The sequence below is a fragment of the Coccidioides immitis genome (assembly GCF_000149335.2).
Source record: "Coccidioides immitis RS genomic scaffold supercont3.1, whole genome shotgun sequence".
Taxonomy (NCBI): Eukaryota; Fungi; Ascomycota; class Eurotiomycetes; order Onygenales; family Onygenaceae; genus Coccidioides; species Coccidioides immitis.
Window position 1 is genome coordinate 4530105 of NW_004504310.1, and position 16260 is coordinate 4546364.

The following is a 16260-nucleotide window of genomic DNA, read 5'->3' on the forward strand; positions in this document are numbered from 1 at the left end:
TTCCAAAAAGGTACGTCTCTTCAAGGTAGAGCTACAGCCTCCTCCTCCTCCAGGCCGTGTTGGAGACCTATTCTACCCAAAGAGGATCACTAGAAATGGACCACTTGCGGCCATACACATCCCGACCTTTAAACATAGCCAAAGAAAGATACCATGCTACTATGCTGGACACTGGCGAAAATACTTCCAGATCAACCAGAAAGCCCATCTGAGACGCGGGAATTTCCCTCTAAAAGGGCACCCGCCTCCTGGTCTGCGTGTCTGATTAACCGTCAAGTTGGTTACATACTCGGTGCATCCGTGTTTTTGAAAAGCAATGAAGGGACGGACGGACTGGGCAGGTGGAGCTCCCCTCGGAATATCTTCATCCCGGATACGCTAGTCCAGACACGGCCAAGCCTTGTCCGTGAAGAGGCTTAGCGTTGAATTCTCGGCTGATCCCTACAGAAACGGGCTCTGATTGGCTACCGGGGCGTGTTTCATGTTTTGCAACTCTTCATCGCGACAAGCTCCAGCATACGGTGAAGCAATGAAAACCTCCTCCGGCGGCTATCTGCAAAGCTGCCCTTCGGAACTGGAATCCTGAAGGAAAGCAATGGATTCACCGTCTCCAATTCGCCATGTCTTCAAATGATCCACCATTTCCCCTGTGAAAAGCTTCTTAGCCTGTCATGCTTAAAGTGCATGGTATTCGAATGATTGGCCACCAGCCTGCACTGAGCTGGAGGAATGCTATTCCTGGAGTGGCTAACCGCCCAGCCAAGCTTTGAGCTTTTTCTCAGGACCAGTGGCTGCTGTCCGAGCTCTCAGATACTCGGGTTCTCCAGACACAGGGTGTAAACCGAGTATCTCCTAGAATATCCCACGCTTGCTTATTTGTCTTTCTGTTTATACTAGTATCGGGATAAACTTCAGCTGTGGAGCGGGCAGCAATGGGATGTACCTTGTTCCCGCTGTTTTTGTCGTTGGCAGCTGATACAACATCGGATCCCGTGAAGAATCGGGGAGACCGGGCGCTATGGCATGGAGTCACTGTCCTTGGACTCTACAATAAAGAGACCGGCTCTCGCCTTCAGTATTGAATTCAAAATATAATTTCATTCTTCTTCCTATTGTCTCCATTATCTTCCCTTCCTGGATGAAGGATTTTCTTTTTTTTTTTACTTCATTTGTCAACCTTCATTTAATGGCATTTCCTTTCAATAGAGCTTAATAACACCTGATTGACCTGAATAGCCATCTTCTTGCCGGCACTATAGATACTTTCCCTTCCAATTCCTCAACTGTCCTTATTCTCTCTGCCTTTCTTTTCCACTTTTTCTATGCTTGTTTGACACAAGTTGCAATTGTTACATCTTCTGCCACCATCATAGACAGTTGGCAACCCATACTTAAGCCTTTTCTACCGAGAGATCATTCCTTGCTCTACCACATGCGCTGGCCGTAGCCATTCTAGACAACTCAATTATCATGCAGTTCTCACGCTTTATTCCTCGCTCGTCTCCTGGCCTGCCTCCATATGGCGCCCACGATCCTCCCATGATGCAGAACCCCGCGCCGACTACAGCTCCCCCGGGGGCAATCACGCCTTATCTCGGGTTCAAAGCCCGACTGTCGCAAATATGGATCAACAAGTGGACTATATTATTGCTTCTTGTCCTCGCTCGAGTTCTGATCGCTGTCACTGGATTGAATGACAACATGGCATCCGCAAAACGTGAAGCCCTCTCTGCCTGTACCAGCGTCGAATCGATGGGAAGCGCGATGGCATCGATGCCGCATTATATGTCCAAGGGAGTTAACGAACTTACTGCGTCTGGTGTTGAGAGAGCAGTCAATGGACTTATGTCCATGTTGCTTTTGACCGTTACGGGAGTGGAAGAGGTGGTTGTTTTCTTTGTTAACGTATTGACGCAAACATATCTCTGTCTTATTACGCTTGCAGTTTCCGGCAGTCTGCATGTCGCCCTGAAAGTTGTTGAGGACGCTGCTGATTTTCTCAACAAGACTTTGGCAGACGTGACCGAGGGTATCGAAAAGGGAGTCGATGGTTTCGAAGATAAGATTAATGACTTCCTTAAGGGCATCAACAGTATTACCAGTGCGTTTGGCGGGGAGAAAGACCCCCCAAAGCTCGATATTGGCGGAGATCTTGATAAGTTGAAAGAAATTCGTTTGCCTTCCTCCTTGGATGAAGGTCTCAAGAAGATCAACGATTCGATCCCGACATTCGATGAAGTTAATAAATTCGCAAACGATGCTATTCGATATCCTTTTAAAGAGGTTAAAAAATTAATCAACCAGTCACTGGAAGAATATAAGTTTGACCGCTCAGTATTTCCTGTTCCGCAAAAAGAGAAACTGAGTTTCTGCGGCGACAACGATGGAATCAACTCTTTCTTCGGCAAAATCGGGTCCATTATCTCAACAGCAAAGAAAATCTTTATTGCTGTCTTGATTGCCGGTGCTGTCGCTGCGTGCGTCCCGATGGCCCTCTTGGAAATTCGAAGATGGCGTCATATGAAAGAACGGGCGTCACTTGTGCAAAAGAATGACCACGATCCTATGGATGTGGTATACATTGTTTCTAGGCCATATACCTCTACTGCTGGGTTGAAGATCGCCAGTTGGTTCAAGCCGGGCCGGAGACAAGTACTCGTTCGTTGGATTGTTGCCTATGCGACAACAACTCCAGCTCTGTTTTTACTCGCACTCGGGATCGCAGGACTGTTTTCCTGTGCTTGCCAGGCTATTCTCCTTCATGCTGTCAAGAAAGAGGTCCCTGGGTTAACAAACGAGGTCAGCCAGTTTGCCGACAAGGTAGTCATGAGCCTCAACAATGCCTCTGAGCAATGGGCAATCAGTACCAACCGTGTTATCGCCGATACAAATGACGACATCAACCAGAAAGTGTTTGGCTGGGTAAATACCTCTACCACTTCCATCAACGACACCTTAAATGTCTTCGTTGATAAAACTAGTGATGTCCTCAACGACACATTTGGAGGGACGATCCTACATGGCCCAATAAAAGATGTCCTATACTGCCTCATCGGTCTCAAGATTCAAGGTATACAAAAAGCACTAACATGGGTCTATGACCACGCCCATGTTGACTTCCCTAACATGCCAAACGATACATTCTCTCTCGGAGCCGTCGAGTCCATCGCGAACGACAACAAATCAGATCCCGAAAGCTTCCTCGCAAGCCCGGGCGACAAAACGGCCGACGCAATCACCCACGTTGTCGTTCGTGTCACCGAAGCCATTGAAAACGCAATTCGCACCGAGGCTTTGATATCCACTTTCCTAATCGCCCTTTGGTTTGCGATTCTCCTCATCGCCGTCCTGCGTGCTCTCACTCTCGCTTTTCGCCGGGACAAACCCCGTGGTGAAGGCGGAATCGATGCAACATACCACCCACCTGCACCACGCGCCGCGCATGCCGTAGGGTCTATGGAGATGTCAGATTTCTACAATGTTCCTCTTACAGGAGTCCCAAATGCGAACGGTGACGGCGGCTTAGCGCCTAAATATAGCACGACTCCACACGTTCGTGGAGGATCTCGTGGCTCTGATACGGATGAGGAGGAGTACCAAGCGCAGAAATTGGGGTATGCAGGGCAAAGAGACTACGAAGCTGCGTTGAATAGAGAAATGTGCAGGGAGAGTAGTTGCGGGCAAGTTATGTATGGGAGTGAGAAGCGGTAGCTGGAGATTCCTGATAATTGGTGAATAGACAACAAAGTTAATACTGAGCCTTACGGTATATTCACTCCATTTTCCGTCCCCTTATGTACTTTATTGTTTCATACCCCTTTCGTCTTGCATCATTTTGCTATTTTGCTACTTGGCTTGCATTCATTGTCGGAGATTTGGGGATTGCATGGTGTCATATAGTTGTCGGTACATAGATGCATAGCAGCGGCGCTGTGGTACAAAATCATAATTCTTACCATAAGGAACGATCTGCTTTAATTTACAAGATAATCTAGACCTCCTTGTGTTTATCGTAGCCTGTAGTTTTGGATTCCGAAACCTGTGTGCAAAAAAACCGCCTTGGATTAAAGGCAAATGTTGCGTTTATGCTGGATCTTCAAATGCTAACAAACTGAAGGCATAACTATGCAATTGTAGTCACCCCCCTGAAGGAGATGGAAAATGCTCACTTACCTCCGTCTCGCTACCTGAGCTCCCGAAAGAAGCACCGGCATTGGTTGGAGAATTGCATATTCTCGATAACTCCATATCCCTATTTCCAGGTCCCGAAAACGTCTCGGACCCAGGTATAAGACTCGACAATGACCTCCTCAACTTAGTGATATTCATGTCATACTCGAACCTTCTCAGTTCTTCCTCACTGCGAGACGTCCGACGCCCGAACACGGTCTCCCTGGGACGCGCACACGGTTCCCCATCAAAACGTGGAAGCAATATGCCATCCCTGCCGCCTTCATAGGGGCTAGGAGGGAGTGTCGAGGTTTTATCCTTCGTAAGAGAGGCCAAAGACCAGAATCGGGGGAAAAAGCGGGAGATAAGAGTTTTTAGAGCTGGGGCGCACGCTGCCCAAATTGCAATGTTAATTTCTATGGCTCCAAAGGTGTAGATCGCAGCATGGTAGACTTCAAGGCTCTCGGGAATCCAAAAACGTGATAGTACTACCAAACGGGCGATGCCAATGATTGTTGATCTGCGAATTATGATAAAAGATATCGTATTAGCTGAAATTCCGAAATGTCGAACATGGAATTTGAGGCGCAGGCCGACTCACATTGCACCCATACCCAAAATAACGACCACAATGAACTTTTGTTTTTTGGGCATGTTCATTCCTTTGACGATAGCACCAGGGATATACAAAGTCCAGCAATCAAGCAATATATTCATGATTGATACGGTAATAAACAACGCAGCGCGGCTGATGCAACGGGGTGGGGAGCTCCCAGGGTCAATACTTATCGGAAAATTGTACCCGTAAGCGACAGAAGAACCGCACTGGAACAGATCCGCAAATAACGTGGAAACCATCAACGCCGTGCTAATGGAGAGGAGGATCCAAAGCTGTAATCGTACCGACTTCCGTAGCTGTTCGAGTCGAAGAATGAAGACGATGATGGATGCTCTGATGAAGAAAAGGCCGACGTAGTATGCCACTTGGAGTGCTACATTGTATTTTTGGGCTTTGTTCAGATGCTGGGAAGTCATCAAAGGTATATCGTAAAAGTGATAGCCGAGCCCGATGGCTTTGATGACTGGTCCAATTAAGTCAATTAGTGCCGGTTTCTTGTAGACAGACCAATGTAATATCGTTGCTAAAAAGAAAGGCTCCAATCCAGGCATACATAGAGAATAAAAAACGCTTTCCGTGATTGCTAACCCCTGCCGGACTCATTAGAAGGTTTAACGCCCACGTTTTCGAGCGCTCTGGCATACTAAAGCAATGAGAATAAGGACGTCATCTGCAAAGCGACTCGCAGTTAGCGGGGATACTCGGGTCAGATCTATATAGATGCATAATATACACTGGTTGCTCACGTACCCCAACCAAAAGCCTTTGCTAAAGCTCGCGACAGCATTCGCACGGCCACAATCCCAATACTGATGCTCGGAAACACAATAAGGATCGTCAGCGCCGTGGGCTGCAGCGAATCAGCCATTCTTCTTTGACAGCAGTTCTGATGACTGCCGTGCAGTTGCTAGTCACCGAAAGTCCCATCGCATTCTGCAGGAAGAGTTCTGAAAGGAGTGTCAGGGAGTCAGAGTATGAAAAAGCTGCCAAAACAGCTCTGACAAACGGTCTTAGAACGCGATCGCAGTCCGCATAAGTAGGTGGGTTTAGGGGGAATGTATTCAGACACCGAAAAAAAGAAAAAAAAAGAAAGAAAAAGAAAGAAAAATCAAAGATGGCACGCCGGTAATTCCGCTCCTCGTTAGAAAGGCTAATCAACAGCAACAGATTAACTCTTGCCACGCCGCGCCCGACAGCCTGGTTCGCCATGATAAAGCTGACCATGGCTTTTCCGTATTTTCCATGGAACCACGGTTTAGTTTAAAAGCCTGTCTGAAGACCAAGCAACAAGTCCCAAGCTTCTGCAGGTGAGAGTTCAGTTCACCACGAAAGAAGTTTTCTCAAATAGCGGCTCCTACCTTCCAATTGGTATTACCACCCCTCAGCAGCTGGAGATGTGAAGGCGTGAAGTTGGATGAGACCCGATGGAGTGTCGGCCAGCACGACGCCAAGCAGGGCTTTGCTAAACTGGCCTCTGAATGGCTGGCCAACTTTCCGGGCCAAATATGCCTTGATTTCGACAGACTACGGGAGAATCACGGCAAAAGCACGGCGCAACAAAATACGGACGATCATCAACTCTCGCTCTCTCTCTGTGTGTGTGGAACATGTGGTTGAAGAATATAGCAAAAACGTGGCGAACCCAGCCCCTAGATAACGACAAAGAACCCATCTCCCCGATCTTCTACTCTCCCTCTCTCCACAAGTGGATCACAGCAGCTGATCCGTATCCTCTCCGGCGTCGCCGGACTCCATAAGCTCAAAACATCATCCACACCCCACTGCTTCCTAGCGGCTCTCAGGGCGTCTCTGATTGCAAAGAACACAGCACTTCCCATGAACAGAGGCGGTTCGCCAACACCCCGAGAGCGCTGGATTGTGCGCAAGGTTTTCCACTCGACGTCCTTTAGCAGGCTCACGTTAAAAATCTGGGGGATATCGCGGAATCCGGGGATCTTATATGCGCCGGGTCCCCTAGTGAAGAGGTGTCCGGAGGCACGGTGCCAAAGGCTCTCTTCTGTTGTGAACAACCCTTGGCCTTGGATGAAGGCGCCCTCGATCTGCCCATAATCAATGGCTGGATTGATGCTGTGTCCGACGTCCATTTTTATATCGGCTCGAAGAGGCGTCCAGTCGCCAGTCAGAGTATCGATCTGGACTTCCGCAGCGGTCACTCCTTGAGTGAAATAGTAGAACATCTGCCCGGTGTTCTCGCCCCACTTATACCCTATATCTGGAGTTTTGTAAAATCCATTTGCCGACAAGTTTACACGGTCATGGTATGCCGCATCTGCCAGCTCCGTCATCGACGCGTTCGGCATTTTTTCTCTATAAGGCTGGAGGCGGTCATTGAGCTGTTGGCACGCGTTGAAAACCGCATAGCCGTTAAGATCCGAACTGGCTGAAGCAGCTGTGGGCGAAGTATTTGCCACGGTATTAGTGGCTGTCTCAGATATATGGACGTCTGACTGAGGAACTTTGAGTGCCTCCGCCGCTATCATTACAATCTTGGTATGGAGACCCTGGCCCATCTCTGTTCCACCATGTGCAACCAAGACACTGCCATCTCGATAGATATGCACCAGTGCCCCTGCTTGGTTTAGAAAAGTTACTGTAAACGAGATACCAAATTTTGTCGGAATGATTGCCAGGCCCCTCTTGGACCATTTGTGAGCCTTGTTATATTCTGTGACCGCCTTGCGGCGAGCCGCATAGTCCGACTCGTCCAAAACCTGCTGATACATCAGAGGAACATGCCAATCTCTCAATTCCTGATTGAAATGTGTCTTTTCGTTGGGTTTGTACATGTTTATCTGGCGAATCTCCTCTGCAGGAATATCCAAATGATCGGCGATCTCGGAAATGAAAGATTCCGCAAAGAACATGCCTTGAGGTCCCCCAAAGCCCCTAAATGCTGTGTTAGACATGGTGTTCGTGCGACATAAATAGCCCCGAACATGGACGTTTGAGATATTATAGACGCCATCTATATGCGACAACGCTCTTTCGACAACAGCCGTGGAAAGATCGCGGGAATAGCCAACATTGGCATAGACGTCTGCATCCAAGGCTAACAGCTTCCCTTCCTTCGTCACGCCAACTTTCCAGTGGCATAGGAAAGGGTGACGCTGCCCAGTGGTAATCATGTCTTCATCCCGATTAAGCATGCAACGGACAGGCCTCTTTGATTTTTTAGCGGCTACTGCACATATACATGCCAACTGAACCGATCGCGACTCTTTACCGCCGAAACCTCCGCCAAGGCGTTTTACTCGAGACACGATTTTATTGGCCGCGACGCCCGTTACATTTGCAACATCCTTTTGACTAAAATATACCATTAGGACAAGCAACGAATCTTGTTGCCGCAGGGACAGCTTACGTTTCTGTAGGGTTTTGAGTGCTGCTCCAAATCTCCATCTCCCCGTCCTCTGGCTTTGGGATAGCAACGCAAGCCTGCGTTTCCAGGTAGAAATGCTCTTGGCCACCCATTCTGGATGTGCCACTGAACACATGATCGGCTTTTGCAAAAGCGCCTTCGGGATCTCCATTCCTTATATATGGTTTATAATCGTAGAATGAATCCTTCTCAATGGCTTGCTCAATGCTCAAAATCGCAGGTAGCTCTTCATATTCAATCCTAACCGCTCTAGATCCCGCCTCGGCCGCTCTTGGGGAAGTTGCAAGTATCATGCCGATCGGCTGTCCGGCCGTGAGTACTTCATCGACCGCAAAGAATACTTCGTCGGCTGGCGGCTGACCCCACCAGTTGGCTCCTGGGTTCGGCAGATCTCTATGATCCACATACTCCACTACCCCAGGAATATCCAAAGCCCGGTCAAAATCAATATTCAGGATCTTGGCCCGTGCCTTCCCTGAAAGAACAAGGCAGCCAAAAAGTTCATTCTTCTGTGTCGGAATATCGTCTGTGTACTGGGCCGTCCCAGTTGCGTGCTTCAGCGCCGAGACATGCGGAGTCTCTTTTCCCAAAATACCTTGCTCGTAAGCCGCTGCTGCACCATGATCCTTCTGGCCCATGGAAATTGCTCTCTCAATCTCTGGTACAGAATCGGCATCGCTGAAAGCCTGTGGATGCTGCAGGTTCGACAAGATGTCATGGTAAAACCGATAAAAGAATCCAAAGGCAAGACTTTTGCGGTACGTCGGCATTCCCCCTGGAACAGACGATGGAAGAGTAAAGTCTCTTTCAAGACAATCTATCACTCCTTCGAGAGTGGCAGGATCAGTCCATTGTTTGCCAACCAAAAACTTTTCAGCCTTCGGAGCTGGCATGGTCAGTGGCCCCATGCCTCCATAAATCAAGTTGGCACTAGTTACGACGTTGGAATCGTCCAGAGATACCCGCAGCGCTGCGTTGACGATAGCAATATCGTCGTCTTTTCGTTTAGCCTGTTTGTAAGCCCTGAGAAATTCCCCCTTTGCCTGACTCGCAGGAATTCGCAATCCAGTCACAACCGCATTGGAGTCTAAGGCCGTGGACCTGTATCCTTTGAAAAAATTACACATGGGTATCTCACTCTTCTCGTCTAGAGACTCTGCAATCAAAGTCGTTCTCGTGGCCACGAAGACAGGGTTCAAATCGGAGATAGGAGAAGCAGTGGCTATATTACCAGCGGGAGAGGCCACATTTCGGATTTGCCGTCCAGCAAAATAACGAATTTGTTTCTTGATCGCAGTAAAAGGTTGCCCTCTGAGTGGCCCAAACTTTTTCACCGCTTCATCACAGATATCTTCAAGATCCGTCAACGAAACGTTTCCTCCCAGCTCAAGGCAATTATCTTTAAAGGAATACTGTTTCAGTTCCGGTATATCACCCACGTACACTGAATCGGCATACTCCATAGCTTTAAATTTTATTTCAATCTGAGTTTCTGTACTTCCTCCGATGATTTTGGCATCAGGGTATATATTCTTGATTTCTAGCAGCTGACGGAGGGTCACAGGTCGATACCAGCGCTTCTTCTTATTTCCGAATGCCAGAGGGAGTAGTTTGTGATTGTGAAGGGCGGGTGGAAAGATCAGTTGCGTGCCCGGGGAATAAGGAATGAATTCGGGCGCTTTGAATGTCTGCTTCACTGTAGAAAGAGTGCTGTCATCCTTTTCGGGTTTGCTGCAGCCTTTAGAACCCCGTTCCATGCAACAGCCACCTCCTCCGCTTGATTGACAACATTTTGGTGCGGAAAAAGACTGAGCAGCATCTAATATTGAACGGTATCCGGTGCACCGACAGAGGTTTCCGTCAAATGCCTCTTCAACATCGTGTTCGGAGGGACTTGGATTGTTGCGGAGAAGGGCATATAGACTCTATAGTCGGTTTGTTCAGCGACCAGGCTTTGAATAGGATGATGCTTTGCCCGAGAAAGGAGAGTGCATACCATAACAATTCCAGGCGTACAGAAGCCACATTGACTTCCATTTCCCACCGCTATTCTTTGTTGGACGGGGTGGGGATTCTTAACGTCGCCGATACCCTCGACAGTAATAACATGCTTGCCGTCGACACTGACCAACGGAGCTAGGCAGGCATTCACAGAAGCATGATATATTCTCTTCGTTGTCGGATTCCGGTACGAAACGACCTTGAAAATGAGACATCATCGTTAGAAAAGCTCGTTTGTCCACTCGTACCCCCGCCTGATAATACCGTTCCTTACCACGGTGCAAGCTCCACAACCGCCTTCTGCGCATCCCAGCTTGGTCCCTGTCAACCCTATTCCTCGAAGATACTCCAGCAGCGTCGCCTCCGGATCTACAGAGTCCAGCGTGACTTTGGTGCCATTCAGGTAGAATCGAAGCGTATCATCGTACTTCTCTGTAACTGCAGCAAGGGCAGCCCGAGCCTCTCGGGCCAGTTCTTGCTCGGATAGCTGTCCAGCCAGTGCCATGTCTGCCGGTAAGTATGGGCGCCCCTTTGCCTCCTCTTGTAGCAAAAAAGGAGGGGGAGGATATCAAGGTGGGAAATCCGTCGTTCTAAATAGTTATCGCGCGAGAGGCCATGGAGTTGTGCCAGGAACTTTGCCGATGAAGTAATCGTCGAAACAGAGGAGGCCAGCCCCCGTTAGTTAATTGGGTGAAAATGGAGTGCCTTGTGATGTCGCTCCGGGACACTCCCCACGAAGAGCCCCGCCGCCCTGTCGTTTTAGGCTTTTGATAAGCATCCTGAAACTGTGGAGCTGCGGGGATCGCCACCCTCCGAGGAGCGAACGCATTTCGGAGTAACGCTTAAAATATGAAGACCCCACTTGGTGGAACAAAATACATACAGAGTACATGCTCCGTACGGAGTATAGCCCAAAGAAATTCTATAAGTTTGGTGGGACATCTAGTTATCCACTGTACTCCGTACATAATCCTATACATATATATGGCTTGTTACATCCGTGGATGTTTTAAAAAAAAAAAAAAAAAAAAAAAAAAAAAAATTACCAAACGAAATTGTATCCATCATTCGTTCGCTCGTAAGCGTTCAAAAAGCCAATAGGCGGCGCTCCCAAGGACTGTATTATCGAGCCTTGATCAAAATCGCGGCCTGTCGCGTTGGTAACTCGCCATTACATGGCATTCAACATGACCTTGATAATGTATGGTGAACAAGGGAAGCCAGATTTCCCTTAAGAGCCCGCAAAGCCCTTCTCTTCCTCCTCCCACTTCTTCCGCTCGACAACGCTTCTAGCTCTGAGGATAAAATGTCAGCACTGTCCTACACACAGCGAAACATGATCTCAAATTACCTATAAGCCCGCACAAATCTCCAAACTTCAGTATCGGCAAGATTCCAGGCTTCGGTGACAGACTTGATATGAATATTCTTCGGGTCGTTTCTCAGCAAATTTCGAGCCTTCTCGATTAACTCATTCTCCCTGCTCAACTTCCCATTCCTATGCGTGTTCTTATCCTCTTTTGGCTGATCCTGTTTGGCCTTCTCTCCGGAGGATACATTCTTCTCTTTCGTTCTTTCTAGTCGAGTCTTTCGAGGAATTACAAAGCCAAAGTGCCAGTCCAATTCGTCTAGGACACTCGTAGGTAGGCTTTCTTCTTCATTCTTTGCTGGGAGCATTTCGACAGTGAACCACAGGCCACGGGACACCCCATGATCTCCGGCAACAACATCTTTGAACGGGACCACTCGGGAGGTCGCGTCCCGTTCTAAGCCGAGAAACTGCTTGGTCGAAGCAATCAGCCAAGGGTCTCGCTCAGTCTCACGGCGAATATACGCCGCTGTGATATTATCATCGCCTTTTCTTAAAGTAGAAAGAGTGTAAGGATGTGGAATAATTCCAATCGTGAATAATGCCGAACTGTTTTTATACCCATCAGGCTGGGCAATTTTCATTCGCCCAGCATCGGTGCACAGCTGGCATTTGGGGTTGTTCGGCGGGCAGGATGGGGGCATCTGCAGTGGCATGCACTCTGCAAGAAGGGTTGCAAGTCGAACACCAGGTCCGACGAGAGCTGTAGTGTAGTCAGGAAATGGTTTGAGCACCGAAATTCCGGAGCTGAAAGCACTTTGAAAGCTAATTTGTAGATGAGAATTGATCATATCCAAAAGCGCAAGCCGCCCTTCCGTTGTCGATTTCTCGAACTTCTCGGCAACCGACGGGTACTTTGACGTGATGGCAGTTGAATCATAGTAGGCAATGGCGGTGGTGTTCTCCGCTCTAAATGTGTCTTCATTAACAAGCTCAATCACAGATTTTGCCTCATTCAGTTTTGGGTTCCTCGAAGCATCTTTGATAGCCTTGTTAATGTGAGCTTTTTCCCCGGAGAATAACGCTGAGGCAAGGCCGTTGATGCGAGTTATCTTCTCAGGCATCGAGCCTCGCCGTAGGTACGAAATGAAATCGTCGTCATAATGGGCCATGGGGAAACATTGCCAATCAGCAAATACGCCGGTTCCCATATTTTCCCATGCCAGCCACGCCATGAACTCTACTCTAAGACCGTCGTCCAGACCCGCTGCATGAAAAGATTTATATAAGGGATTTTTCATGGCATCCTGGGGTCCGAGGACCATGGGACGGAAACCCTGGGCAAACCATGCTCTCCTCCATGCAAGAAGCAATTTTCTGTCAGCCTCCGCGAGCGCCTTATCCTTCTTCGACACGGCGTCGTAATAGGTATACACGGGCAGACGGAGTCGAAGCGGAGGGAGTACGGATCTATCTTCATCCAAGGTGATAGAGGACGAAAACGGATTGAGCCACTGCCAATGGCTATACCATTTCGAGCCTCCACCGGTGCTGTTCTTTTGTTCTGGGGGCTTGTGCGCAGCGGGCGGAAGAAGGTTGAATCTGAAGTCGTCAAGCTTTGGTAGCTTCGGCCTTGGTATATACTCTGCGAGAGAGCCAGCCTTGTCTTCCAGATTGGCCGTCAGTTTCGCGGGCTCTGGCGTGGTGGAGAGGATCAAGAGAAGTATTGCAAAGAATACTATGACGGTAAACAGGCCCGAACTCCGGTAGGAAATCATCTTGAAGGACTGTGGTCGTAGCACGGTAGCAATCAGATTAAACGAATGGAAGGGCCGAGAACTGGCTCAGTGCGTAACGACAAGGGAGGTATCATCGCGTGAGAACCTGGGCAGAAGAGAATGTCATCGACCTTGCAGCCAACCTTTAACCACAATCCGGCCGGCCATTTTTTTTTTCGAGCGTGCCGTCGTCATTTGCCCTCGCCCGGATGGATCCTGCGCAAGCTCCTGAAGCTGGCACTGTGCGCTAGGCCAAAGAGGGCTAGGCGTAAATGTACCCTGATCGCCGGATAAATTCATATTCCGGCAGCAACCACCTGATGGAGGACTTGTATGCTTGTCATTCGCTAAGCTACCTAAAGGGGAATCTGGCTAATCTATGTGGGTCACGTGAGCGAGGTGCTAGTTGGATTACCTAACACCCCCCCATGCAATGAGCTCCAGCAGTGAGCAAGAGCCACAAAGATCCAAAGCTTCCAAATCTCTCAAATCTGCAATAAAAATTAATTACAAAATCCAGATTTATTTCTTCTTTAGGCTTAGCTCTGTTTGCTGTAATATGGTATTTTTGCTGGCTTTACTGATAAACCTCCATATTTTCCTGTATTAATCCATTACCCCTATTGTGCTCACAAATTGAGTGTAGGGATCCATTGCAAGAGTCTTTGTGAGCCTGTCAGCTTTATTTGCATTGCTTCCAATGTACTTGATTAAGATTTTGTCCTTTTGCATCCAGTCTCTTAGCATATGGTGCTGAATCTCAATATGGTGTGCTCTTCATGTTATAGCTTCAGCTTTGGCTAAGTCAATGGCTCTCTTGTTGTCAACACTTAATTTTGAGCTTCTTAGCCTTGCTGAGCCTTCACTAATTATCCTGGCATCTATCAACAGGTTGTTGATCCAAACCAGTTCACAAGTGGCTTCACTAGCTGTCAAATACTCTGCTTTGGTTGTAGATTTTGAGACAGATGTCTGGTGCTGTAATCTCCATGATATTGGAGCTCTATTCATGATAATAATATAGCTGCTGGTGAATTTGTATGCAGGGTTGGCTTCAGCTCAGTCAGAATCTGAACTGGCTACTGGTTTCAAGCCTTCAGAATTCATATTCCTTTTGAAGACTATTTCTTTTGATTTTGTGCTCTTGAGATAGTGTAGGATCTGCTTGAATGCTATCCAGCTCTCCCTATTGGGCCTGCTGTTAAATCTTGCCAGATAATTGACTGTGAATGCAATATCTGGCCTTGTACATGTAACTAGGAACTGTAGAGAGCCCAGGCCTTTCCTGTAATTTGTAGGTGTAGCCTGCTTGTCAACTCTATCTTTAAGGGTCTGATCTGGTGTGAATTTGATGCTTATTCCTTTCTTCATTGGTGTTTTGAAAGGTTTGCAGTCTTTCATTCTATATTTGGTCAGTAAATTCTTGATATACTGTTCCTGGTTCACAAAAAGGTCTCCATTTGGCTGCTTTTGAATCCACATGTCTAGATAATGGCTCTGTTCTGTAATCTTCTTGATTTTGAAGCATTCCTGAAGCTTCTTGATGAGCCATTCTGTTTTAGCTTTGTTGGGTCTTATTATATAGCAGTTGTTGACATGTAGGGTTAGGTAGATTTGCTTTCTCTTGTGGTAGAGTAGGCCTGTGTTGTATGGAGAGATCTAGAATTCTAGAGATTTCAGATAATCAGTAGCTGCTTGATACTAAAGTCTAGCAGCTTGCTTTAATCTGTAGAGTTCCTGGTGTAAGAGTCCTACTAGATTACTCTGTCTGTGCTTGAATCCAGTGGGTAGTTGAATGTATATATGTTTGTCCTCTGGAAGAGTTCCATTTAGAAAGGCTGTCATGAAGTCAAAGACTCTGATCTTCCAGTTCTTGGCTGTTGAGATAGCAAAGAAGGCTCTTGTTGTAGATTTACTGACAACTGCTGTATAGGTCTTCTTGTAGTGAATATCTTCTTGCTGTTTGAATCTGTGTATGACCCAATGGGCTTTGAATTATACTGTGCCACCTGTGTTGTTGAGCTTTCTATTGAATACTCATTTGTCAGAGAGGATCTGCATTTTGGGTTCCTTCTTGACTAGAATTCAGGTGTCTTTCTCTTGTAGTTTGGAGACTTTAACATCTAGAGCCTCCTTTCAATAAAGTCACTCTTTGGAGTGTTTGGCTTTGGTGATGGATTTTGATATATCTGTACACATGCTGAGCACTGGAAGCTCAGCTCCACTTGCCTCTTCTTCTTCTGTTGCATCTGAGAGGATTTCTTGCTCTTTGCCCAGGTATGTGAGCTCTAAAGCCTCTAATTTGCTGTCTGCAAGCTTCTTTATGATTTCTGGCTTCTTCTTTGCAAGATAAGCTAGTAACTTGTGTTGCCAGCTGTTCAATGAATCTATGTAATTGTACTTCTCTGGGAGTTCAATGTATTTGGCTTTGGTTAGTGAATTTGTAGGGATTTGATCCAATTTCTTGTTAAATATAACATCTTGCAAGATCATTATACTGTTTGTTTCTGGGTCCCAAAGCCTGTAGGTGTGCATGTCATGATATTCTACAAATTTGATCTTCTTGAATCTAGATTGGAGCTTTGAGAATTCATTCAAAATCTTCATGTAGGTGTCACATTCTCATCTATGGACCCATCTGCAATGGGGTTGGTGATCTGTCCAGACTTTAAAGAGTGTCAACAGCTTCATGTTCTTGCATCTGTATAGAGGCACTGAGGTAGATGATAGATTTACCATCATGGAGACTGTGGCAAGAGCTTTATCCTATAACTTATTGAGTAGTTCTGAGTCTATAAGTATGCTTCTTGTTTGCTTGCAAAGAAGTTGTATTTCTTGTTCACTCATTCCATCTTGTTAAGATGTATATGGGCATGTAATCTTCTGTTGTATACTCTTGCTTCTGTAGAATTCAGCCAGTTGTTGGCTTGTCAATTTGGGAGCTCCATCAGACAGTATAGTGCCAATCTTTTGTTTGGTAGAC

The 16260-nt window shown here is 47.2% G+C and overlaps 4 protein-coding genes across 4 annotated transcripts; 1 reads left to right on the forward strand and 3 right to left on the reverse strand.

Moving 5' to 3' along the window:
* Window positions 1-1470: 1470 nt before the first annotated feature.
* On the forward strand, window positions 1471-3711 carry CIMG_01497 (plasma membrane fusion protein PRM1; the record flags this gene model as incomplete). Its single annotated transcript, XM_001247725.1, has 1 exon — window positions 1471-3711. The coding sequence occupies one exon, from the start codon at window positions 1471-1473 to the stop codon at window positions 3709-3711; it is 2241 nt and encodes a 746-aa protein (XP_001247726.1).
* A 219-nt stretch (window positions 3712-3930) lies between these two features.
* CIMG_01496 (uncharacterized protein) lies at window positions 3931-5860 on the reverse strand. The gene is made up of 5 exons (XM_001247724.2): window positions 5540-5860; window positions 5434-5459; window positions 5343-5379; window positions 4772-5252; window positions 3931-4690 (listed from the first exon to the last, which is right to left on the reverse strand). Exons 1-5 carry the CDS (start codon window positions 5655-5657, stop codon window positions 4138-4140), a joined length of 1215 nt encoding a protein of 404 aa, XP_001247725.2. The 5' UTR covers window positions 5658-5860; the 3' UTR covers window positions 3931-4137.
* Window positions 5861-6268: 408 nt separating this feature from the next.
* Window positions 6269-10898, reverse strand: CIMG_01495 (xanthine dehydrogenase). Its single transcript, XM_001247723.2, has 4 exons — window positions 10465-10898; window positions 10186-10389; window positions 8172-10114; window positions 6269-8116 (listed from the first exon to the last, which is right to left on the reverse strand). Exons 1-4 carry the CDS (start codon window positions 10693-10695, stop codon window positions 6439-6441), a joined length of 4056 nt encoding a protein of 1351 aa, XP_001247724.1. The 5' UTR covers window positions 10696-10898; the 3' UTR covers window positions 6269-6438.
* Window positions 10899-11262: 364 nt separating this feature from the next.
* Window positions 11263-13376, reverse strand: CIMG_01494 (uncharacterized protein). The gene is made up of 2 exons (XM_001247722.2): window positions 11542-13376; window positions 11263-11485 (listed from the first exon to the last, which is right to left on the reverse strand). The coding sequence occupies exons 1-2, from the start codon at window positions 13275-13277 to the stop codon at window positions 11422-11424; spliced, it is 1800 nt and encodes a 599-aa protein (XP_001247723.1). The 5' UTR covers window positions 13278-13376; the 3' UTR covers window positions 11263-11421.
* Window positions 13377-16260: the final 2884 nt, after the last annotated feature.